Source organism: Coregonus lavaretus, assembly GCF_964263955.1.
Source record: "Coregonus lavaretus genome assembly, chromosome: 7".
NCBI classification, from domain to species: Eukaryota; Metazoa; Chordata; class Actinopteri; order Salmoniformes; family Salmonidae; genus Coregonus; species Coregonus lavaretus.
The window spans coordinates 48,960,928-48,985,676 of NC_139994.1; the positions used below are offsets into that span (position 1 = coordinate 48,960,928).

The 24,749-nt window shown below is 45.1% G+C and overlaps 1 protein-coding gene across 1 annotated transcript in view; it reads right to left on the minus strand.

The window, feature by feature from the left end:
* Positions 1-545: 545 nt before the first annotated feature.
* Positions 546-24,749, minus strand: part of LOC311131707 (dual specificity testis-specific protein kinase 2-like) — a 31,138-nt gene continuing 6,934 nt past the window's right edge. The window contains exons 3-10 of the mRNA XM_084164813.1: positions 16,341-16,462; positions 15,653-15,701; positions 11,281-11,427; positions 9,311-9,393; positions 3,920-4,094; positions 3,529-3,615; positions 3,284-3,380; positions 546-2,759 (exon numbers count right to left, since the gene is read on the minus strand). Coding sequence (XP_084020939.1) covers positions 1,570-2,759; positions 3,284-3,380; positions 3,529-3,615; positions 3,920-4,094; positions 9,311-9,393; positions 11,281-11,427; positions 15,653-15,701; positions 16,341-16,462 — 1,950 coding nt within the window. The 3' untranslated portion in view covers positions 546-1,569. The remainder of the gene's footprint in view (positions 2,760-3,283; positions 3,381-3,528; positions 3,616-3,919; positions 4,095-9,310; positions 9,394-11,280; positions 11,428-15,652; positions 15,702-16,340; positions 16,463-24,749) is intronic.

The window sequence follows — 24,749 nt, forward strand, 5'->3', positions numbered from 1 at the left end:
AAAAGTGCTCAGCATATGTGGGAACTCCTTCAAGACTGTTGGAAAAGCATTCCAGGTGTAGCTGGTTGAGAGAATGCCAAGAGTGTGCAAAGCTGTCATCAAGGCAAAGGGTGGCTACTTTGAAGAATCTCAAATATAAAATATATGTTGATTTGTTTAACACTTTTATTGGTTACTGCATGATTCCATGTGTTATTTCATAGTTTTGATGTCTTCACTATTATTCTACAATGTAGAAAATAGTAAAAATAAAGAAACCTTTGAATGAGTAGGTGTGTCCAAACGTTTGACTGGTACTGTGTATATATATATATATATATATATATATATATATATATATATATATATATATATATATATATATATATATATATATATAAATAAAACAATTGTGTTCAAGTGACTTGTCTTGATTCACTATTTTCAAAAGTTGTGGTACAGTACATTATACACCCACTACTTGATGCTTCCTAGTTATTCATGACAGGTTTGGGCCGATGGTTGGCTAGAAATCCTGCAATCCAGCTAGAGAAAAACCACATACAGTCTGTCCATTCTATAGTTTTATTCAATGCCATTTTTAAATAATATGAATCTGTACATCTTTGTTGAAGCAGGTCTTTGACCATTAATTCTCAAAAATAACAAAAAGTCATCAACTAATAAACAATCTTAATACAGTAAGTGCTTTGTCAGAGGATCACGAGGGCCGTAAAAGATCATACAGCAAGATATCAGTCAACAGAACAGTATGTATCACACACACACACACACCACACACACACACACACACACACACACACACACCCCTTTCATTGCCCTGTTCGTGGCCTCTCCAGGTTGCACCGTAAAGCTGTTGTAGCAGTCTGAATACAAGGCAAACTGCTGAAGCTGTCGACCATTCAGACAGTATCAAACATCTAAATCATAACATGAATTTTTCATAACATTTCATAAGTAACACTATTCATAACATTCCTCATCGTAGCAACATCACCACCACCACAATCCTCAGTCATAAAATAGTATTTACAACTGTGACCGTCAGAAAAGGAGCATTAGACCACACCATAGGAGGATATCATAAAATTTGATTTGATACATATCCCATTGGATTGGTCCAATACTAAAGCCATGTTTAGCCTACATTTAAATATGGCTCTGACCAATACAAGTGTTGTCATGCTGAGGGAAAGTATTGTCATTGCTTCTTTATGAATCAGTCAGTCTACCAGCCTTCATTCGCTGTAGGGATCTGTGACTTCTCAGCTCACTCCCCTTAACAGCACAACATGATACTGGATTATACAGTACAGCATTAATACAGTCAATACCGCCTCAATCCAGCAGAGGGCGCCCCACCATCACTCATAGGCCACCAGCACCGCAGTGGCTTCCCACCAGCAGCTATACCTCTCACATGTCACTATCTCTATGTAAGAATGGAATGAAGTAGCCCCTAGGCACTGATCCAAGATCAGTTTCCAGTCTCTCCCTCCTAAGAAATAAGGTTAGGATAATGGGGTTGGGTAATCTGATCCTAGATCTGTGGTTAGGGGCATTCTTTGTCTATGTCTGAGCCCTAGGCAGGGCTAGACCAGGGCCAGGCTCGGGGTTGGTAGGGGTGGTGGGGGAGGACGGTATCCCCTTAGGCCCTTTATAGAGCAGCCCTCGGGTGGCCCCAGTACTGTCCCCGTTCCCGTTCAGGTTCTTAAAGGGGTTCCGGCGAGGGGGCGTGCGGAAACACAGAGAGGGGAACCGGAAACCCGCCAGGCAGCAACCGGGACACGAGATCACCTCCTCCTGCTCCAGAGAAGGACCGGCACCATTACTGGACCCGAACAGCGAGGGCGAGTCCCCTATGGGCCTCCCAGAAGGTGAGTGGTTCCGGTTGGTGCCCCCCCATCCCAGAGGCCGACTAATGACCACCGTGGTGCTGTTGTTGTTGTCCATGTGGGGGGAGGGGTGGGGGGGCAGGCAGAGAGGGCCATTGAAGATGGGGGGAATATTACCCCAGCCGTTGTTGAATGTGGTGGAGGTGGGTGGGGAGGGTTTGGAATAAGGTGGAAGAGTAGGGAGAGAATAGAGTGGAGGGAGAGCGCCATCTAGTGTGTCAGGGGAGCTGGTGCAGTCCATAGGTTCCACTTCCTGGTCAGTTTCCTCTTCCTGTTCCTCGCTCAGCTGGTCCAATGACAGCAGCTCTGGATCGAGAGGAAGCCCCGAGTCGTCGCCCGTGAGGCCCTCGCTGCTCTTCCTCCTCTCCACATCCTCGTCTACGAACTCATTCGACTCAAAGGTAAACCTCTCTTTCATGATTCTCCTCTCCTCCTCTTTCTCATTCTCTACATTCCCCTCATCATTCTCAGTGTCTAAGTCCATTAGCAATACCCCCGTTTTTTCTGTGGTATTGTCCTTGGTGGTGGGGGGCAGGAGACCTAGAGGGGGGGTGCAGGGCAGGGACAAGCAGCGTCTGTGGAGCCTTCCTCGGGGCGTACCCCCCTCTCTGTCTGAGGGCGAGGGGGCTGTACAGGGGTCCGGGCGTTTGGGTAAGGTGAACGTTAAAGAGATGACAGAATTGCTGGGCGTGTCAAACAATTTAATCTTGCCTCCGTTCAGGTCCTCTCGCAGGGAGAAGGGATTGACACGGGTGGGAGGGGCCAGAGTGGGGGGCACGGCCGGAGGGAGCATGTCTGATTTGCTGCGGCAGAGGCGAGGGTCGCCGGGGAGACAGAGGAAGCGCCTCCGCAGTGAGCCAAGATCTAGAGACAGGGAGAGAGAGATTCAAAAAAAAGAATACATGCTGGCAATCTGCTGAGACAAAACATGTATACATATCTGGGGAAAGGGGAAAACTAGTCAGTTGCACAACAACGCATTCAACCGAAATGTGTCTTCCTCTTTAACACAAACCCTCTGAATCAGAAAGGTGCAGGGGGCAGCCTTAATCGACGTCATCGGTACCCGGGGAGCAGTTGTTGGGGGAGAACGGCAGATTTTATCCACCTTGCCGGCTCGGGGATTCGAACCAGCAACCTTTTGGTTACCGGCTCAACACGCTTAACCACTAAGCTACCTGCACACCCCTAATCTATTCATCTATCTATATGACTCTAGAGAGCAGAATATCTCCAGGATACCACCCCATATAACCTGCCCCCTCAGCTCAATTCCGACAGCTTTAATGACGCCTGTAGAATACACAATGCTGATATAGCATCTGCTGTTTGTAGAACCCCCCCACTGACTAAGACCTCCCTGTGTTCTTTACCCCCCAGACACACACCCTTTAGTGCAGCTTCGTCTTTCTGCGTCCTCTCGGTCTCTCTCCTCTGCAACTCTGCTACGATCTCTGAGAACGATGGACGGCGCTTTGGATCCATCTGAGAGAGCGAGATGGACGGAGAGAGCGTTAGATGAGCGAAAGAAACAAAACAAAAAAAGAGTCAGTTTCTCAAAAGTCACAGGAGTAGGAATAAGGGGAAACGATAGGAGAGAGAGAGAAAAGGTATAAGAGGATTTGTGTGTTACGTTGCAGCAGCTGACAGCCAGACTCAGGAAGGCAGGTGGACAGTCTCCCACCATGTGTTGAAACGTCTCGACGTCCAGACCAAAGTCCTACAGACAGACAGAGAGAGCATCACACATCCCTCTCAGTGAAACAGAGCCCTAGGGAGACGCAGTCACTCATTTGCACAATAGAATAGAGACGATGCTGTCAGAGACTTCAATTAAAGTACTGCGACTTACTGCCTGAATAACTTTTTACACTGCAGTTACATACAATGGGCAGAAGAGGGAGACGTTTTAGCAAAGTCTCTACACTGCACAATAATATTGGGAAAACTGATTGTGTGAGCTAGTGTGTGTGTTGCATGTGTGTATGTTGTGTGTGTGTGCGTGTAGAGTGTGATGAACATACCTCTGTGCGTGGGAGGACGTCAGGGTCAGCCTGTATCCTAGCAATGACCTCACACAGGATGATGCCGTATGCAAATACGTCCACCTTTTCGTTGTAGATCTCTCCTCGCAGCACTTCTGGTGCCATCCAGTAGGGTGAACCCACTACAGCCAAGGGCTGCTGGTCTGCCCCCTCCCTGAGGACAGAGACAGAGGAAGACAGGCCTGGGAATTATGACAGGCGATGACGTTAAGGTTAGGATTGTGGCGGGGGGGGGGGCTGATCCTAGACCTGTAGCCTACCTAGGGGAAAGATCGACCCGGAGCAATTATTACAGGCGCTACAGCTCACAGAGGTCAGCAGGTGAGACCGACACAAACAAGACTGGAGCTAGCAGCTAGTTTCATCACGCTCTAGCTCATTAACAACCATACGGGGTAAATGTAAATATGGGGTAAAACTAGTGTGTGTGTGTGTGTGTGTGTGTGTGTGTGTAAAGGCAAAAAGGGGCAGACACACAACACTGCAAGGCTCATGCTCTGATGACAAACACACGCACCAAGACACCAACACACCCCGCTGGCAGTCACTTCCTCTCTGCTATTTCCATCTCACTGTGGGCTATGATATTGCATAAATAGATAGGGCTGGGAATTGCCAGGGACCTCACGATGCGATATTATCACGATACTTCGGCGCCAATGCGATATGTATTTCAATTCTCACGATTCTATATGGATTGTGATTCGATAGTGCGATTCGATGTTCCAAACATATTGCTCGCTGCATATTTCTGTTTCAGAAAGACGAGAGCATGAGAAAACTATTTAAAAAGATGGAGAACAAGCTATAGGAAGAAAAATACCGGAGTTATGGCGCCAACGCTACCTACAGTAGCACATTTTTACTAAATCGATAATTGGGCTCAAAATATCGATATAATATCTTCCCAAAATAATATCGCGAAATGTAACTAACAATCCCCCCCCCCCCCCCCCCCCACTATAGTAAGGGAATTGATGGGGGCTGAGAGAGAGAGAGAGAGAGAGAGAGAGAGAGAGAGAGAGAGAGAGAGAGAGAGAGAGAGAAAGGAGGGAGCAAGCGATGGAGAAGAGAGGAGTGGAATGCAGACAGACATTCATAGCGCCCAGTGTAAACACCATATGGGGACGTAGAGGTGGGAGGGAGGGAGAGTCGCCAGTCAGGCGGCGAGAGCGGTAGAGAGGGAGAGAGCGGTAGAGAGGGAGAGAGCGGTAGAGAGGGAGAAAGAGAAGAGAGAGAGACAGTGTGCTGGAATAGTTTGACCTTATTTGGAAAGCTTTCCTAAACTCCCTTCATCTCTCTCTCTCTCACTTTCGCTCCCTCTCTCTCCCACAAACAAAGGCAGAGCTCTCACACACACACAAAACAAAAAGATGTATAAAGGCAATGCAAAAAAATACTCTGACAAGTGTATGCATGTTGATAAACGCAGCAATAGAGAAAGTTAAATCAACACACAGCAGATATTATGTTCACTGGTGCCAAATACTAACGTGTTCCACTGTCAAATCAATTTACTCACACCTAAAAGCATGCACGGTACATAAACAAGAACTTGTTGTGGGGCACCAAAACAAAGTGCCTGCACATACGCAAAAACACAAAGGTAAACACTGGGGTGACCGTAGACAGTGCGAGCGGAAACGGTACACACACACACGGTCTGGTTAACGCAACAGCTGCCTCCAGTCAGACACAGGATACAGACCAATTTATCACGGTAAAGAGGCCAGGAGGGTAAGAGTGTTTTATCCAAGGTCAGTTTCGTGTCTTGGCCCTAATAGTTCAGGTTAGGATTTAGGGTGGGTAAGCTGATCCTGGACCTGTACCTAATATGAGCTACAGTGAGGGAAAAAAGTATTTGATCCCCTGCTGATTTTGTACGTTTGCCCACTGACAAAGACATGATCAGTCTATACATTTTAATGGTAGGTTTATTTGAACAGTGAGAGACAGAATAACAACAAAAAAATGAGGGAAATAAGTATTTGACCCCTCTGCAAAACATGACTTAGTACTTGGTGGCAAAACCCTTGTTGGCAATCACAGAGGTCAGACGTTTCTTGTAGTTGGCCACCAGGTTTGCACATATCTCAGGAGGGATTTTGTCCCACTCCTCTTTGCACATCTTCTCCAAGTCATTAAGGTTTCGAGGCTGACGTTTGGCCACTCGAACCTTCAGCTCCCTCCACATATTTTCTATGGGATTAAGGTCTGGAGACTGGCTAGGCCACTCCAGGACCTTAATGTGCTTCTTCTTGAGCCACTCCTTTGTTGCCTTGGCCATGTGTTTTGGGTCATTGTCATGCTGGAATACCCATCCACGACCCATTTTCAATGCCCTGGCTGAGGGAAGGAGGTTCTCACCCAAGATTTGATGGTACATGGCCCCGTCCATCGTCCCTTTGATGCGGTGAAATTGTCCTGTCCCCTTAGCAGAAAAACACCCCCAAAGCATAATGTTTCCACCTCCATGTTTGATGGTGGGGATGGTGTTCTTGGGGTCATAGGCAGCATTCCTCCTCCTCCAAACACGGCGAGTTGATGCCAAAGAGCTCCATTTTGGTCTCTTCTGACCACAACACTTTCACCCAGTTCTCCTCTGAATCATTCAGATGTTCATTGGCAAACTTCAGACGGGCATGTATATGTGCTTTCTTGAGCAGGGGGACCTTGTGGGCGCAGCAGAATTTCAGTCCTTCACGGCGTAGTGTGTTACCTTTGGTCTTGGCCATGGTGGAGAGTTTGGAATCTGATTGATTGATTGCTTCTGTGGACCGGTGTCTTTTATACAGGTAACAAACTGAGATTAGGAGCACTCCCTTTAAGAGTGTGCTCCTAATCTCAGATCATTACCTGTATAAAAAGACACATGGGAGCCAGAAATCTTTCTGATTGAGAGGGGGTCAAATACTTATTTCCCTCATTAAAAAGCAAATCAATTTATAACATTTTTGACATGCATTTTTCTGGATTTGTTTGTTGTTATTCTGTCTCTCACTGTTCAAATAAACCTACCATTAAAATTATAGACTGATAATTTCTTTGTCAGTGGGCAAACATACAAAATCAGCAGGGGATCAAATACTTTTTTCCCCTCACTGTATGGGCAATTTCTACATAGTTACCAGGACAATAACTCCTGTCATCAAGGAGAAGCTGATAGGATTAAAACACACACGTGCTGGTGATCTGTGTTCAACGCAGGCTGAAGCGATGAATAAAATATGAGGTGTAAATGTCAGCATCATTAATAAACTGGGGTTGGGTGGGGGTGTGAACGAACGACACTCCAAAACTTCCGCCCTCCCCATTCCTTCTCCCCTGAAATAGGGGCTTAATCACACAGTTTGACATAGCGGGTAAAGCGTAACTTCTTCAGGTGAAAGAGTGTCTCGCATTCTTTAGAAAAAAACGGACTGTGCTTTAGTGTGATTAGACCTCCTAAGACACTGATCTAAGGTCAGTGTTGTGTTTTTTTTTCTGTACACATACAGTGGCTTGCGTAAGTATTCACCCACCTTGGCATTTCTCCTATTTTGTTGCCTTAAAACCTGGAATTAAAATTGATTTTGGGGGGGGTGGGTTCCGCTAGTGTACAGCAATCTTTAAGTCATACCACAGATTCTCAATTGGATTGAGGTCTGGGCTTTGACTAGGCCATTCCAAGACATATAAATGTTTCCCCTTAAACCACTCGAGTGTTGCTTTAGTAGTATGCTTAGGGTCATTGTCCTGCTGGAAGGTGAACCTCTGTCCCAGTCTCAAATCTCTGGAAGACTGAAACAGGTTTCCCTCAAGAATTTCCCTGTATTTAGCACCATCCATCATTCCTTCAATTCTGACCAGTTTCCCAGTCCCTGCCGATGAAAAACATCCCCACAGCATGATGCTGCCACCACCATGCTTCACTGTGGGTATGGTGTTCTCTGGGTGATGAGAGGTGTTGGCATAACGTTTTCCTTGATGGCCAAAAAGCTCAATTTTAGTCTCATCTGACCAGAGTACCTTCTTCCATATGTTTGGGGAGTCTCCCACATGCCTTTTGGCGAACACCAAACGTGTTTGCTTATTTTTTTCTTTAAGTAATGGCTTTTTTCTGGCCACTCTTCCGTAAAGCCCAGCTCTGTGGACTGTACGGCTTAAAGTGGTCCTATGGACAGATACTCCAATCTCCACTGTGGAGCTTTGCAGCTCCTTCAGGGTTATCTTTGGTCTCTTTGTTGCCTCTCTGATTAATGCCCTCCTTGCCTGGTCCGTGAGTTTTGGTGGGCGGCCCTCTCTTGGCAGGTTTGTTGTGGTGCCATATTCTTTAAATTTTTTAATAATGGATTTAAAAATGGTGCGCCGTGGGATTTTCTAAGTTTCAGATATTTTTTTATAACCCAACCCTGATCTGTACTTCTCCACAACTATGTCCCTGACCTGTTTGGAGAGCTCCTTGTTCTTCATGGTGCCGCTTGCTTGGTGGTGCCCCTTGCTTAGTGGTGTTGCAGACTCTGGGGCCTTTCAGAACAGGTGTATATATACTGAGATCATGTGACACTTAGACTGCACACAGGTGGACTTTATTTAACTAATTATGTGACTTCTGAAGGTAATTGGTTGCACCAGATCTTATTTAGGGGCTTCATAGCAAAGGGGTTGAATACATATGCACGCACCACTTTTCCATAATTTTTTTCATTTCACTTCACCAATTTGGACTATTTTGTGTGTCCATTACATGAAATCCAAATAAAAATCAATTTAAATTATAGGTTGTAATGCAACAAAATAGGAAAAACGCCAAGGGGGATGAATAATTTTGCAAGGCATGGAATGGTTAGGATTGGGGAAGAGGAAACTGATCCTACTGTAGAGCTGTGTCTACAGTACTCCTGATGGAAACACAACAACACTAGAGCTTACATTAACATAAAACACTGGCTGACTGTCTCAGAGAGAGAGAGAGAGAGAGAACAAGGTGAGAGAGAACGAGGTGAGAGAGAGAGAACGAGGTGAGAGAGCGAACACGAGGTGAGCGAGAGAACACGAGGTGAGCGAGCGAACGAGGTGAGAGCAAGAACGAGGTGAGAGCAAGAACGAGGTGAGAGTGAGAACGAGGTGAGAGAAAGCGAGTGAGACCGAGTGAGACCGAGAGCAGTAAAAAAGTAAGCTAGCAAGCTGGAGATAGAGAGAACGAGGAGAGAGAACGAGAAGAGAGAGAGAACGAGGAGAGAGAGATGGGGCGAGCGAGAGCAGGCGAGAGCTAACAAGCTATTGAGATGGAGAGAGAGAGAGAGGAAGGTAGAGAGAGGACGCAGCCATTCAAGTGTGTGATCTAATCAGTGCATGCTGATAGATGGATGATATATGGACTCAACTGACCTGTACTCTGGTATTTTCTCTGCCAGGCCAAGGTCCCCCACCACAGCCGTACACTGGCCGCTCTCCCAACGCACCAGGCAGTTCTACAGGACAGACAACCAGGAAGGAGGAGGTCAGGGCCCGTATTCACAAAGCGTCTCAGAATGATCTAGGCTCAAGTCCCTCATGTCCATATCATTTTATTCATTATGATCCAGAAGGCAAAAATGATCCTAGATCAGCACTCCTACTCTGACACGCTGTTTGAAAATGGATCCTGGTTAATCCATTTATTATAATAGAGAACTGTGTGTACTTGAGTATGCACTACTGCGTTTTATGGAGTGTGTATGTACGTGTGGCGTGGGTGCATGCCCAAGTATGTATAATTACCAGACAAGTGTCCATATAATGAATGTACCTACGTGTGTGCGTGTTTATACACTGCTCAAAAAAATAAAGGGAACACTAAAATAACACATCCTAGATCTGAATGAATGAAATAATCTTATTAAATACTTGTTTCTTTACATAGTTGAATGTGCTGACAACAAAATCACACAAAAATTATCAATGGAAATCAAATTTATCAACCCATGGAGGTCTGGATTTGGAGTCACCCTCAAAATTAAAGTGGAAAACCACACTACAGGCTGATCCAACTTTGATGTAATGTCCTTAAAACAAGTCAAAATGAGTCTCAGTAGTGTGTGTGGCCTCCACGTGCCTGCATGACCTCCCTACAACGCCTGGGCATGCTCCTGATGAGGTGGCGGATGGTCTCCTGAGGGATCTCCTCCCAGACCTGGACTAAAGCATGGAGCGAGACATGATGTCCCAGATGTGCTCAATTGGATTCAGGTCTGGGGAACGGGCGGGCCAGTCCATAGCATCAATGCCTTCCTCTTGCAGGAACTGCTGACACACTCCAGCCACATGAGGTCTAGCATTGTCTTGCATTAGGAGGAACCCAGGGCCAACCGCACCAGCATATGGTCTCACAAGGGGTCTGAGGATCTCATCTCGGTACCTAATGGCAGTCAGGCTACCTCTGGCAAGCACATGGAGGGCTGTGTGGCCCCCCAAAGAAATGCCACCCCACACCATGACTGACCCACCGCCAAACCGGTCATGCTGGAGGATGTTGCAGGCAGCAGAACGTTCTCCACGGTGTCTCAAGACTCTGTCACGTCTGTCACGTGCTCAGTGTGAACCTGCTTTCATCTGTGAAGAGCACAGGGCGCCAGTGGCGAATTTGCCAATCTTGGTGTTCTCTGGCAAATGCCAAACGTCCTGCACGGTGTTGGGCTGTAAGCACAACCCCCACCTGTGGACGTCGGGCCATCATACCACCCTCATGGAGTCTGTTTCTGACCGTTTGAGCAGACACATGCACATTTGTGGCCTGCTGGAGGTCATTTTGCAGGGCTCTGGCAGTGCTCCTCCTGCTCCTCCTTGCACAAAGGCGGAGGTAGCAGTCCTGCTGCTGGGTTGTTGCCCTCCTACGGCCTCCTCCACGTCTCCTGATGTACTGGCCTGTCTCCTGGTAGCGCCTCCATGCTCTGGACACTACGCTGACAGACACAGCAAACCTTCTTGCCACAGCTCGCATTGATGTGCCATCCTGGATGAGCTGCACTACCTGAGCCACTTGTGTGGGTTGTAGACTCTGTCTCATGCTACCACTAGAGTGAAAGCACCGCCAGCATTCAAAAGTGACCAAAACATCAGCCAGGAAGCATAGGAACTGAGAAGTGGTCTGTGGTCACCACCTGCAAAACCAGTCCTTTATTGGGGGTGTCTTGCTAATTGCCTATAATTTTCACCTGTTGTCTATTCCATTTGCACAACAGCATGTGACATTTATTGTCAATCAGTGCTGCTTCCTAAGTGGACAGTTTGATTTCACAGAAGTGTGATTGACTGGGAGTTACATTGTGTTGTTTAAGTGTTCCCTTTATTTTTTTGAGCAGTGTATGATTGCTTCCTACCTTGGAGGTGAGGTCTCTATGGAAGATGCCTTTGGTGTGGAGGTACTGCAGGCCCCTAGCGATGTCTAGAGACAGGCCCATCCTGACTGACCACGACAGGTACCGGTCACTGTCCAGCAGCTGCTCCAGGTTACCCCCGTTGATGTACTGGAAGTAACCACGACAACCACACTCAGCCAAATGTCAATCAAAACAGGTGGCTGTTGTAACAATGACAACAGCACACAAGTGTCAATCAAACGACAGGTTTCCTTAACCTTTATTTATACAGGTTATTCTCAATTGAGATCAAATCTATTTTGGAAGAGAGATACAGGTCACTGTACGGTAACCATGACAATGGCACCCGTCAATCAAATGACTGGCTCTACTTCCGATTTTCCTCAGCCTAACTCTAACAACCATTCAGAAGGGAAGCATCAGGTGTTAAAGTATATTGAAAAAATATATAAAACGCAACATGTAAAGAGTTGTTCCCATGTTTCTTGAGCTGAAATAAAAGATCTTCGTCAGGGCAAACAAATGGAGTGCTCACTTCCCAAAATATACACATTTCACCTCACATTTACATTTGACATTTTAGTAATTTAGCAGACGCTCTTATCCAGAGCGACTTACAGTTAGTGAGTGCATACCTACAGTGAGGGAAAAAGGTATTTGATCACCTGCTGATTATGTAAGTTTGCCCACTGACAAAGAAATGATCAGTCTATAATTTTAATGGTAGGTTTATTTGAACAGTGAGAGACACAACAACAACAAAATCCAGAAAAACACATGTCAAAAATGTTATAAATTGATTTGCATTTTAATGAGGGAAATAAGTATTTGACCCCCTCTCAATCAGAAAGATTTCTGGCTCCCAGGTGTCTTTTATACAGGTAACGAGCTAAGATTAGGAGCACACTCTTAAAGGGAGTGCTCCTAATCTCAGTTTGTTACCTGTATAAAAGACACCTGTCCACAGAAGCAATCAATCACATTCCAAACTCTCCACCATGGCCAAGACCAAAGAGCTCTCCAAGGATGTCAGGGACAAGATTGTAGACCTACACAAGGCTGGAATGGGCTACAAGACCATCGCCAAGCAGCTTGGTGAGAAGGTGACAACAGTTGGTGCGATTATTAGCAAATGGAAGAAACACAAAATAACTGTCCATCTCCCTCGGCCTGGGGCTCCATGCAAGATCTCACCTCGTGGAGTTGCAATGATCATGAGAACTACACGGGAGGATCTTGTCAATGATCAAGGCAGCTGGGACCATAGTCACCAAGAAAACAAAAAGGACTGAAATCCTGCAGCGCCCGCAAGGTCCCCCTGCTCAAGAAAGCACATATACATGCCCATCTGAAGTTTGCCAATGAACATCTGAATGATTCAGAGGAGAACTGGGTGAAAGTGTTGTGGTCAGATGAGACCAAAATGGAGCTCTTTGGCATCAACTCAACTCGCTGTGTTTGGAGGAGGAATGCTGCCTATGACCCCAAGAACACCATCCCCACCGTCAAACATAGAGGTGGAAACATTATGCTTTGGGGATGTTTTTCTGCTAAGGGGACAGGACAACTTCACCGCATCAAAAGGGACGATGGACGGGGCCATGTACCGTCAAATCTTGGGTGAGAACCTCCTTCCCTCAGCCAGGGCATTGAAAATGGGTCGTGGATGGGTATTCCAGCATGACAATGACCCAAAACACATGGCCAAGGAAACAAAGGACTGGCTCAAGAAGAAGCACATTAAGGTCCTGGAGTGGCCTAGCCAGTCTCCAGACCTTAATCCCATAGAAAATCTGTGGAGGGAGCTGAAGGTTCGAGTGGCCAAACGTCAGCCTCGAAACCTTAACGACTTGGAGAAGATCTGCAAAGAGGAGTGGGACAAAATCCCTCCTGAGATGTGTGCAAACCTGGTGGCCAACTACAAGAAACGTCTGACCTCTGTGATTGCCAACAAGGGTTTTGCCACCAAGTACTAAGTCATGTTTTGCAGAGGGGTCAAATACTCATTTCCCTCATTAAAATTCAAATCAATTTATAACATTTTTGACATGCGTTTTTCTGGATTTTTTTGTTGTTATTCTGTCGCTCACTGTTCAAATAAACCTACGATTAAAATGATTGACTGATCATTTCTTTGTCAGTGGGCAAACGTACAAAATCAGCAGGGAATCAAATATTTTTTTCCCCTCACAGTACACACACATATATTTTTTCTTCTTCATACTGGCCTCCCGTGGGAAACGAACCCACAACCCTGGCGTTGCAAGCGCCATGCTCTACCAACTGAGCTACACCGGACTACATGACCATTACGCATGGTGGGCGTGGAAACAATTCAATTCACTTTTGTGCACAATCATAATTAATCACAGAGGTACATATGGTCAATGGATTATATACATACAAATGGGTTCAAGTTAAAACCTAGGCAACAGTAAAATATGATGTTGGAAACTGTTGGAATACTGGCCCATATGACCATTACGCCAGGAGGTGCGGTGGCCGTAGATATCATTCAAAAACAATTTGTTCATCGCTATTAATTTGATATCAGTGAGATGGGCACATGTAGTGGTTACAGAATCTAATATATATATATACACAGTATATGTACAAAATGACCAAGTAGGAGACCTGGAAGTCAAGACAAATCAAAGTGACATATTCATGTAAGAAATGGTCTGATAAACTCTTGGGTCCGACCTTTAGGAGACATGGTGCACGAATACAATTCTCTTCTCAATAATAGATGAGCAGTATCTCCCCCCTCCTAGGAGTCTTAACATGTTTGATACCAATGTATCTCAGAGAGCTAATATTGTGACGAGCCTCCATTAAATGCACAGCCACAGGGTTTCTCTGGTCAAGGGTCCTGATATTACTCCTGTGTTCTGCTATCCTTGTTTTCAGAGCTCGTTTCATTTTTCCTACATAGCATAGGCCACAAATACCCTTGATCAGGTATACCACATTTTTTGTGGCTCACGTAATGATGCCCTTAATCTTGATGGCCTTGCCCTTGATAGGGTGATTGAACATAGTGCATTTGTTTGTAAAGTTACACTTGGTACATCGACCACATCTGTAATTACCGTCCGGTACATTGTCTAGGAAGGTGCTACATGGCACCGGTGGAAGATCAGACCTCACCACCATTTGATTGATGTTAGGGGCGCATCTGAAGACTACCCATGGAGGTTCTTTAAATGTATTTTCCAGTTGTGGATCAGTGCTTTAAGATGTGCCAGTGTTTTTTAATGATATGGACAAACGGTTTACCAAGTGGGGAGTACTGAAGGAAGCACTGAACGCTTTGGTCAGGAGGGCGGGGTGGTTTGGGCTTCAGGCTGTCGTACTGGGTCATATTTTTATAACGATCCCTTGCCTCATGCAGCCATTCCTCTGGGTAACCCCGGTGTCTGAAACGCTCATCCAGACAGTCGGCTTGTTTGTCATAGTCACTCTCTGTACTACACATCCTGCATATGCGACTGACTTGTTCTTTCTTTGTTAGCCCGGCACCTAAGTTTTCATGGATGTGCATATGACCAAAAACTTTTCTGAAATAAAAGATCACAGAAATGTTCCATACGCACATTAAGCTTATTTCTCTCAAATGTTGTGTACAAATTTGTTTACATCCATGTTAGTGAGCATTTCTCCTTTGCCAAGATAATCCATCCACATGACAGGTGTGGCATATGAAGTAGCTGATTAAACAGCATGATCATTACACAGGTGCACCTTGTGCTGGGGACAATAAAAGGAGTCTCTAAAATGTGCAGTTTTGTCACAACACAAAGCCACAGATGTCTCAAGTTTTGAGGGAGCGTGCAATTGGCATACTGAATGCAGGACTGTCCACCAGAGCTGTTGGCAGAGAATGTCATGTTATTTTCTCTACCATAAGCCGCCTCCAATGTAATTTTAGAGAATTTGGCAGTACGTCCAACCGGTCTCACAACCGCAGACCACGCGTAACCACGCCAGCCCAGGACCTCCACATCCGGCTTCTTCACCTGCGGGATCGTCTCAGACCAGCCACCGACACTGAGGAGTATTTCTGTCTGTAATAAAGCCCTTTTGTGGGGAAAAATAATAATTCTCATTGGCTGGGCCTGGCTCCCCAGTGGGTGGGCCTGGCTCCCAAGTCGGTGGGCCTATGCCCTCCCAGGCCCACCCATGGCTGTGCCCCTGCCCAGTCATGTGAAATCCATAGATTAGGGCCTAATTAATTCATTTCAATTGACTGATTTCCTTATATGAACTGTAACACAATAAAATAGTTGAAATTGTTGCATGTTTGTATTTTTGTCCAGTATTCTCTAGATCCTAGTCAGTCAGTCTACCTGAGTTTAAAGATACATCTTACCTCTGTCAATGCATGGAGTTGTCCCTCATTAACACACACCCCTACAAACCTGAGACAGGAGAGAGGAAGAGGTTTATAAAACATTATAAAAACGGGGTCATCATCGATAGCTAGGCTAGATTTATTTTATCATTTAAAACACAATACAACCAAATGTGGATAATGCATTTACATTCAGAGGATGACACAAAAAAAGTTGTGGTCCTCTTAAATAAATGGATTTTAAAAAACATACTATACCTATACTACACAGTAGACCTAGCCTACTAGGCATACTTTGGTTACACATATAACAAAACAAAGGACCACACTGTCATAGTCTAGAGCATTACATGCAGACATGAAAAAAACATTACTATTGCGCGATCATTAGCCAGCTTTAGACATTATTTTCAAATGAAGTTGTGGTCAGGCATGGCTTTGAGTTGCTGTGGTAGTTTGTTCCACTCAACAGCCCCGGTATATAAAAAGGTGTTCTTACCAGATAAACTTCAATTTTAAACAGGCAATATCAAAGTCTCTGGCTCTGGTGTTGTATTGGTAGACATCATACATGCGCATGACAAGACTTATAATGCGTTATAACTGCATGGTTCAAATTTGTGTGAGGAGTTGCCCTGTTGACCAAAGCTTTTAAATGGATATGGACAGCAAGTGTGTTTTAATAAAAGTCCAAAGACAGACAGACCTGAGTATGTTGGGGTGAGACAGGCGGTTCATCAGTTGGACCTCCCTCAGCATGTTAGCCCTGTTACTGGCCATGGTGTTCATCTTCAGAGCCATCACCTGGCCACTGATACGGTGCTGCACCTACACAGAGAGACAGGAGGAGAGAACCATCACTAGGGTCAGACCTCAGATGATAGACATTAGAAGACATTATGACACATAGCTAAGTTCGATACACCATTGGACATCGGGCAGCAGACTGTACTTACGAGAAAACAGAGTGTGAACTCGTAAATTGGCCAAAATCTTTGGTTCCCAGTTCTAGTATGCATTTCCGCCCAACTGTTCTAGTGTCTTGGCCTGAGTGTTCCAGAGTCAGCTCTACTCTGGCCAAGCTGTTGGTGAGTCTGTCTGGTGGTCACCATGGTGATGTGTTTTCTCGTGTGTGATTGAGTTCAGAGGGGCTTTGACTCCTGCCCGTCTAACTAACAAACCATATAGACAACCACTAAGTACTCCAACAGTCCACAAAAACAATCCACTTAGTACTGTGAGTGGGAGTGTGTTACTGTCATGTTTGTCGGTATGTGGGAATGTGTTAATTTGTGTGTTTGTGTGAGTGTTACATTTGGTAGTGTGAGTGTGTGAGAGAAAAAGCGAGAGAGCGAGTGTTCATGTCACGTTTAGTGGTGGTGTGTGAAGAGACTAAAGGCGTTCGCATACTTCCCAGCTGAAACAGTTTGGAAGAGTTTGTGCATATGACGACATTTTGTACATTTATGTTCGTTTTGGTCTTTGGTAAGGTTTTTTTCGGTTGTTCGGGCAAACATTTTTTTCTCGAGGTAAGCCTAAGTCGGTAGCCGAAGTCTACGCCCCTTCGTCTGTGATTGGTCAACAGTAGGGATTCGTCAATAACGTCTATCATTCAACGAGACTCATTTTCATGCTTAAAATATCTTAGTTAGATGTAAAATTGCGCGACTAAGACCTCCTCTGCAAAAATGACAAAATTAATGACAGATTTCTTGAGTTATCTTAGATGAATTCTTACTACTTAGAGGAAGTGTCCCAAAATGGACAAACCGACTATAGCGTCGTTTTTGTACTTTTTTTTTTTTTTTTTTTAGCAAAGGTCTTTTAAGAGAGTATGCGAGCACACTCATTCGGGTCACAGCCAAACTGAGGCATGCTGACACCTTTACCCCCACACCAGTGTGTCGCCAGTGTTTAATGTAAACTCTAGTGCTATTGTGTTTACATCAGGAGTGTGACACTTAAGACTTGTGGCGAGCAGAATCAACAACCTCTGAATCATTCAAGACTGTTGTTTTGTGAGAAGGTGTTAAAGTTCACACTTGGGGCCTTGCTTTGTCCCCAATGAGAGCAGGTCCGCCGGAGCCATGGCCCAGTGAGCCACGGGTGCTGGCCCGCGTATTTGGAAACAGAAAAGTCTGAGCCTTTTGGGTAAAACACTGAGGTAAATCAGTGAAAATGTTGCAAGATATGGTGATATCATCACTATGACAGTGGCTTGGATATAAGCTAGCCAGTAGACCAGACAGACAGACACAAGTCAGGCCTCTTTTCTCTTAATTCAAGGCTTCAGTACTACCAAACTTACAGCATGCAGTCAACGAGAGTCAATGTTCGCGGTCGAGCAGATCACTTTTGTCAAGATTCTAAAACTACAGGGATACAAATAAAAGTGATGTTTGAGACCTCTCTAACCAATTAAATCGTACACGTTATGCTTTCAGTTTGTGAGTGTGTGATATCGGGTTATAGAACAGTTAATTTCAACATTTATACAGAGATAAATATCAATAACAATAGCAGCAATGTTGAATTGAGCCTTGCTGTTGGAAAACCACTACAGTGTCCAACATTCAGCGATCACAGATGCAACTACCCCGACTTTAGGTTTACTGCTCGAACACACCCAATCTCTATTAGGTCCATCCACTGCAGTCCATCCCTCAGGCAGTCAGAGAGACAGATAAAGAGTAAAAGGAGTAGAGAGACTGAAAAAACACTTTCTCTCCCCCCCCCCCTCTCTCACAGACACACACACACACACACACACACTCACTCTCTGTTTCTGTCACACATACACAGCTGATGTATTGAGGCAATCTGTGCCTTTATACATCTATAAACAGCACTTACAGTAAGAGCTATGCAGTGTACACTGAAGATGAGCTCTGTTTATTCCCCCCCCCCCCCCATCTGATTTATAACATATTTCTACAGGATTTAACTACATTGCCAGATTTACAGGCCAGTGGCTCCCTCACACAAAGATGCACACACACACACACCATAATGCAGACATGAGCCAACTGCTGAACCAGCAGAACTGAACTGTATTAGGTAGGGCTGTACTGTCTGGGCTATCCATTTCATCCCATCCTCATGCAGAATTTCAGCTCAAATAAACAAGTGCTCAGTAATCATGGTTATAGGAATGTGTCCAGTGGCCACAAGCTAAAATAGGAGTACCATGGCAACGTGGTGTGAGAGTCTACCTCAGGTGTGTGTGTGTCAGAGCTCCATAATCACAGGTAAACAGTGAGCATGTGTGATATCAGCATTCCAGTGACAGGAACACGGAGACGGCCAATAAATCTGACTCTCACACACACACACACACACACACACTTGCGTGCAAAGTGCTGGTTTTAGCAGAGAAAAGGTCAGGGGCATCAATGGACACGTGCAGGGCCGTCTGTTATTGGCTGAATGGGCTGATGAGAGTCTGACTGAGTTATGGTGACCTCTAGTCACACTGGAGAGAAACACAGAGCCAGAGAAAGAGAGAGAGCCAGAGAGAGAGAGAGACAGAAATGGGCATAGGCCAAAACCGACAGTGTGGCCTACATACGCCCTCTTTGGTTCTGTTTGACTAAAAGCTTTATTTTCTTGGTGACTTGGAGATGTGAGACCAGTGGATACATGTGGGGCTGCTCGCTTAGAACAGGTCCATCATATAACAGGCAGGGAGGTCCTGACTGACTGTCTTCCTGGGGAGCCTCTAAATAGAACATGATCCAGTGTCTAGACTCTCTAGACCAGGACCTGATACACTCCTTACCTACCTGGGTAAGCCGTTTAGTGTGTTGCACAACATCAGTACTGAGGTTCGCACACACTTGTGTTTACACGCAAAAACACACGCCCTACAACTCCTGTCTCTAATGCTATGACAGCCCTGCCCCCCTCTCGCTGTGTGTCTGTTTGGTAGGCCTTGCATGAACAAGTAAGAGCATGAAGCTCCAGGACATCAAAAGAAGCTCTCGCTCTACCTCTTTTTGCTTCACGGTAACACATTTCTCCCACTGCTCCACCCTCCCCACCTCTCTCTGGGCTTACTACCAGTCCCAGTCCCCCTACACAACCACCAGGACCACATCAGAGCAAAACATTTCGCAACGGAAAAAGAAAACAACAATTTCTTATCGGTAAAGTCCAGGTAGTCACCCCCTCATTTCCCCCCCCCCCAGTTTTGAGCCAAATGAACACATCCTTGGCCTATGTATTTACCTACTGTACTGCTGAAGGAGGGGCCAGAGAACTGGCTGGGGCGTAGAGGGTATATGAAGCTCCTTACACGCTACATAACGTGGGGACACGGGGCACGTAAACACACATATTCACACTGAGCAAGGAAGAATGTCAAGAATGGCCAAGTATACTGAACAAAAATAAACGCAACATGCAACAATTTAAACGATTTTACTGAGTTAGTTCAAATAAGGAAATCAGTCAATTGAAATAAATTTGTTAGGCCCTGATCTATAGATTTCACATGACTGGGAATACAGATATGCATCCTTTAAAAAAAAATGGGCCTCACAATGGCCCTCGGGATCTCGTCACGGTATCTCTGCATTCAAATTGCCATCGATAAAATGCAATTGTGTTTGTTGTCCGTAGCTTATGTCTGCCCATACCATAACCCCACCATGGGGGACTCTTCACAATGTTGACATCAGCAAAGCGCTCGCCCACACGACGCCATACACATGGTCTGCGGTTGTGAGGCCGGTTAGACATACTGCAAAATTCTCTAAAACGCCGTTGGAGACCGCTTATGGTAGAGAAATGAACATTCAATTATCTGGCAACAGCTCTGGTGGACATTCCTGCAATCACCATGCCAATTGCACGCTCCCTCAAAACTTGAGACATCTGTGGCATTGTGTTGTGTGACAAAACTGCACAGTTTAGAGTGGCCTTTTGTCCCCAGCACAATGTGCACCAGTGTAAAGACCATGCTGTTTAATCAGCTTCTTGATATGCCACACCTGTTAGGTTGATGGATATCTTGGCAAAGGATAAATGCTCACTAACAGGGATGTAAACAAATGTGTGCACAAAATTTGAGAGAAATAAGCTTTTTGTGCATGTGGAAAATTTCTGGGATCTTTTATTTCAGCTCATGAAACATGGGACCAACACTTTACATGTTGAGTTTATATTTTGTTCAGTGTATGTGCACACGCATTTAAATACAAAGTATGTGCATATGTATTTAAATACAAAGTATGTGTTACATGCATTTCAAATATCAAGTATGTGCACGTGTATATATAGTCTATAACAACATGTGGAAAGAAAAAGGGAAAACACACGAGACATTTCTTTCCACAGGGCCGTGGGGTGAGACAGGGATGCAGCTTAAGCTCCACCCTCTTCAACATATATAGCAACGAATTGGCGAGGGCACTAGAACAGTCTGCAGCATCCAGCCTCACCCTACTAGAATTTGAAGTCAAATGTCTACTATTTGCTGATGATCTGGTGCTTCAGTCACCAACCAAGGAAGCCCTAAAGCAGCACCTAGATCTTCTGCACAGATTCTGTCAGACCTGGGCCCTGACAGTAAATCTCAGGAAGACAAAAATAATGGTGTTCCAAAAAAGGTACAGTTGCCAGGACCACAAATACAAATTCAATCTAGACACCGTTGCCCTAGAGCTCACAAAAAACTATACATACCTCGGCCTAAACATCAGCGCCACAGGTAACTTCCACAAAGCTGTGAACGATCTGAGAGACAAGGCAAGAAGGGCCTTCTATGCCATCAAAAGGAACATAAAATTCAACATACCAATTAGGATCTGGCTAAAAATACTTGAATCAGTTATAGAACCAATTGCCCTTTATGGTTGTGAGGTCTGGGGTCCGCTCACCAACCAAGAATTCACAAAATGGGACAAACACCAAATTGAGACTGCATGCAGAATTCTGCAAAAATATCCTGTGTACAACATAATACACCAAATAATGCACGCAGAGCAGAATTAGGCCGATACCAGCTAATTATCAAAATCCAGAAAAGAGCCGTTAAATTCTACAACCACCTAAAAGGAAGCGATTCCCAAACCTTCCATAACAAAGCCATCAACTACAGAGAGATGAACATGGAGAAGAGTCCCCTAAGAAAGCTGGTCCTGGGGCGCTGTTCACAAACAGACCCCACAGAGCCACAGGACAGCAACACAACTAGAACCAACCAAATCATGAGAAAACAAAAAGAGAATTACTTGACACATTGGAAAGAATTAACCAAAAAACAGAGCAAACAGTGGCAGAATACCTGACCACTGACTGACCCAAACTTAAGGAAAGCTTTGACTATGTACAGACTCAGTGAGCATAGCCTTGCTATTGAGAAAGGCCGCCGTAGGCAGACTTGGCTCTCAAGAGAAGACAGGCTGTGCACACTGCCCACAAAAATGGAGGTGGAAACTGAGCTGCACTTCCTAACCTCCTGCCAAATGCATGACCATAGAGACACATTTCCCTCAGATTACACAGACCCACAAAGACCCATATCTGTTGGGTGAAATACCACAGTGTGCAATCACAGCAGCAAGATTTGTGACCTGTTGCCACAAGAAAAGGGCAACCAGTGAAGAACAAGCACCATTGTAAATAAAACCTACAGTGATGGAGAAAAGTATTTGATCCCCTGCTGATTTTGCCCACTGACAAATAAATTATCAGTCTATAATTTTAATGGTAGGTTTATTTGAACAGTGAGAGACACAATAACAACAGAAAAATCCAGAAAAACGCATGTCGAAAATGTTATAAATTGATCATTTTAAATTAGGGAAATAAGTATTTGACCCCCTCTCAATCAGAAAGATTTCTGGCTCCCAGGTGTCTTTTATACATGTAACGAGCTGAGATTAGGAGCACACTCTTAAAGGGAGTGCTCCTAATCTCAGCTTGTTACCTGTATAAAAGACACCTGTCCACAGAAGCAATCAATCAATCAGATTCCAAACTCTCCACCATGGCTAAGATCAAAGAGCTCTCCAAGGATGTCAGGGACAAGATTGTAGACCTACACAAGGCTGGAATGGGATACAAGACCATCGCCAAGCAGCTTGGTGAGAAGGTGACAACAGTTGGTGCGATTATTCGCAAATGGAAGAAACACAAAAGAACTGTCAATCTCCCTCGGCCTCCATGCAAGATCTCACCTCGTGGAGTTGCAATGCTCATGAGAACGGTGAGGAATCAGCCCAGAACTACACGGGAAGATCTTGTCAATGATCTCAAGGCAGCTGGGACCATAGTCACCAAGAAAACAATTGGTAACACACTAGCCGTGAAGGACTGAAATCCTGCAGTGCCCGCAAGGTCCCCCTGCTCAAGAAAGCACATATACATACCCGTCTGAAGTTTGCCAATGAACATCTGAATGATTCAGAGGAGAACTGGGTGAAAGTGTTGTGGTCAGATGAGACCAAAATGGAGCTCTTTGGCATCAACTCAACTCGCCGTGTTTGGAGGAGGAGGAATGCTGCCTATTACCCAAAGAACACCATCCCCACCGTCAAACATGGAGGTGGAAACATTATGCTTTGGGGGTGTTTTTCTGCTAAGGGGACAGGACAACTTCACCGCATCAAAGGGACGATGGACGGGGCCATGTAAATCTTGGGTGAGAACCTCCTTCCCTCAGCCAGGGCATTGAAAATGGGTTGTGGATGGGTATTCCAGCATGACAATGACCCAAAACACACGGCCAAGGCAACAAAGGAGTGGCTCAAGAAGAAGCACATTAAGGTCCTGGAGTGGCCTAGCCAGTCTCCAGACCTTAATCCCATAGAAAATCTGTGGAGGGAGTTGAAGGTTCGAGTTGCCAAACGTCAGCCTCGAAACCTTAATGACTTGGAGAAGATCTGCAAACAGGAATGGTACTAAATCCCTCCTGAGATGTGTGCAAACCTGGTGGCCAACTACAAGAAACGTCTGACCTCTGTGATTGCCAACAAGGGTTTTGCCACCAAGTACTAAGTCATGTTTTGCAGAGGGGTCAAATACTTATTTCCCTCATTAAAATGATAATCAATTTAGCATTTGACATGCGTTTTTTCTGGATTTTGTTGTTGTTATTCTGTCTCTCACTGTTCAAATAAACCTACCATTAAAATTATAGACTGATCATGTCTTTGTCAGTGGGCAAACGTACAAAATCAGCAGGGGATCAAATACTTTTTTCCCCTCACTGTATATTTATTTTCCCTTTTGTACTTTAACTATTTGCACATCGTTACAACACTGTATATAGACAAATGTCTTTATTCTTTTGGAACTTGTGAGTAATGTTTACTGTTAATTTTTTTATTGTTTATTTCACTTTTGTTTATTATCTATTTAACTTGCTTTGGCAATGTAAACATGTTTCCCCATGCCAATAAAGCCACTTGAATTGAATGAAAGGCAGACACAGCGAAACAGACACACAGAGAGACACACACCTTGATTGACAGGAGAGCAAGCCCTGACTGGAAAGAAAAGGTAGGAGGCGAGGGACAATAGAAGCTGGGAAAGTGCTACGCTAGCCAAGCCCCTGAACAGAGCTCCACCCCTCCTCCTCCTAACCCCATACCACCCCTCCTCCACCGCCTTCTCCTAACCCCATACCACCCCTCTCCCTCCTCCATCCCTCCGCCACCTCTTCTCCACCTCCTAATCGCAGATCCTCAGCCAATGAACAGACTCGCTGACTCTTAATGCCCACTTATTATAACAGATCACAAACACGAGTGACAGTCGATGATGGATAGGTGTGGGTGTGTGTGCCTGTGTGCGTTAGCGTGTGAGTGCTTGCATGCATGCCTGCGCATGCCTGGGTGTGTAAAAGTCTGTTTACGGAGTAGTTCCTCAGTATTGTTGTTGCGCTTTCCCTTAAGGATAGACTTTCCAGAACCTGTCTCTTCTCCTCTGATAGACCTCTGTTCAGCTCTGACAACAGGACCCTAGAGGAAAACCTTGCCCATCAGCACTTAATCCAGCCTGTCAATCAAACAAACACACACACACACAGTGGTGGCACACACACAAACGCACTCTTGCACACACCTCTGTCTTGAGTCAGTAATCTCCTCTGTGAAAACGCAGCAGTGAT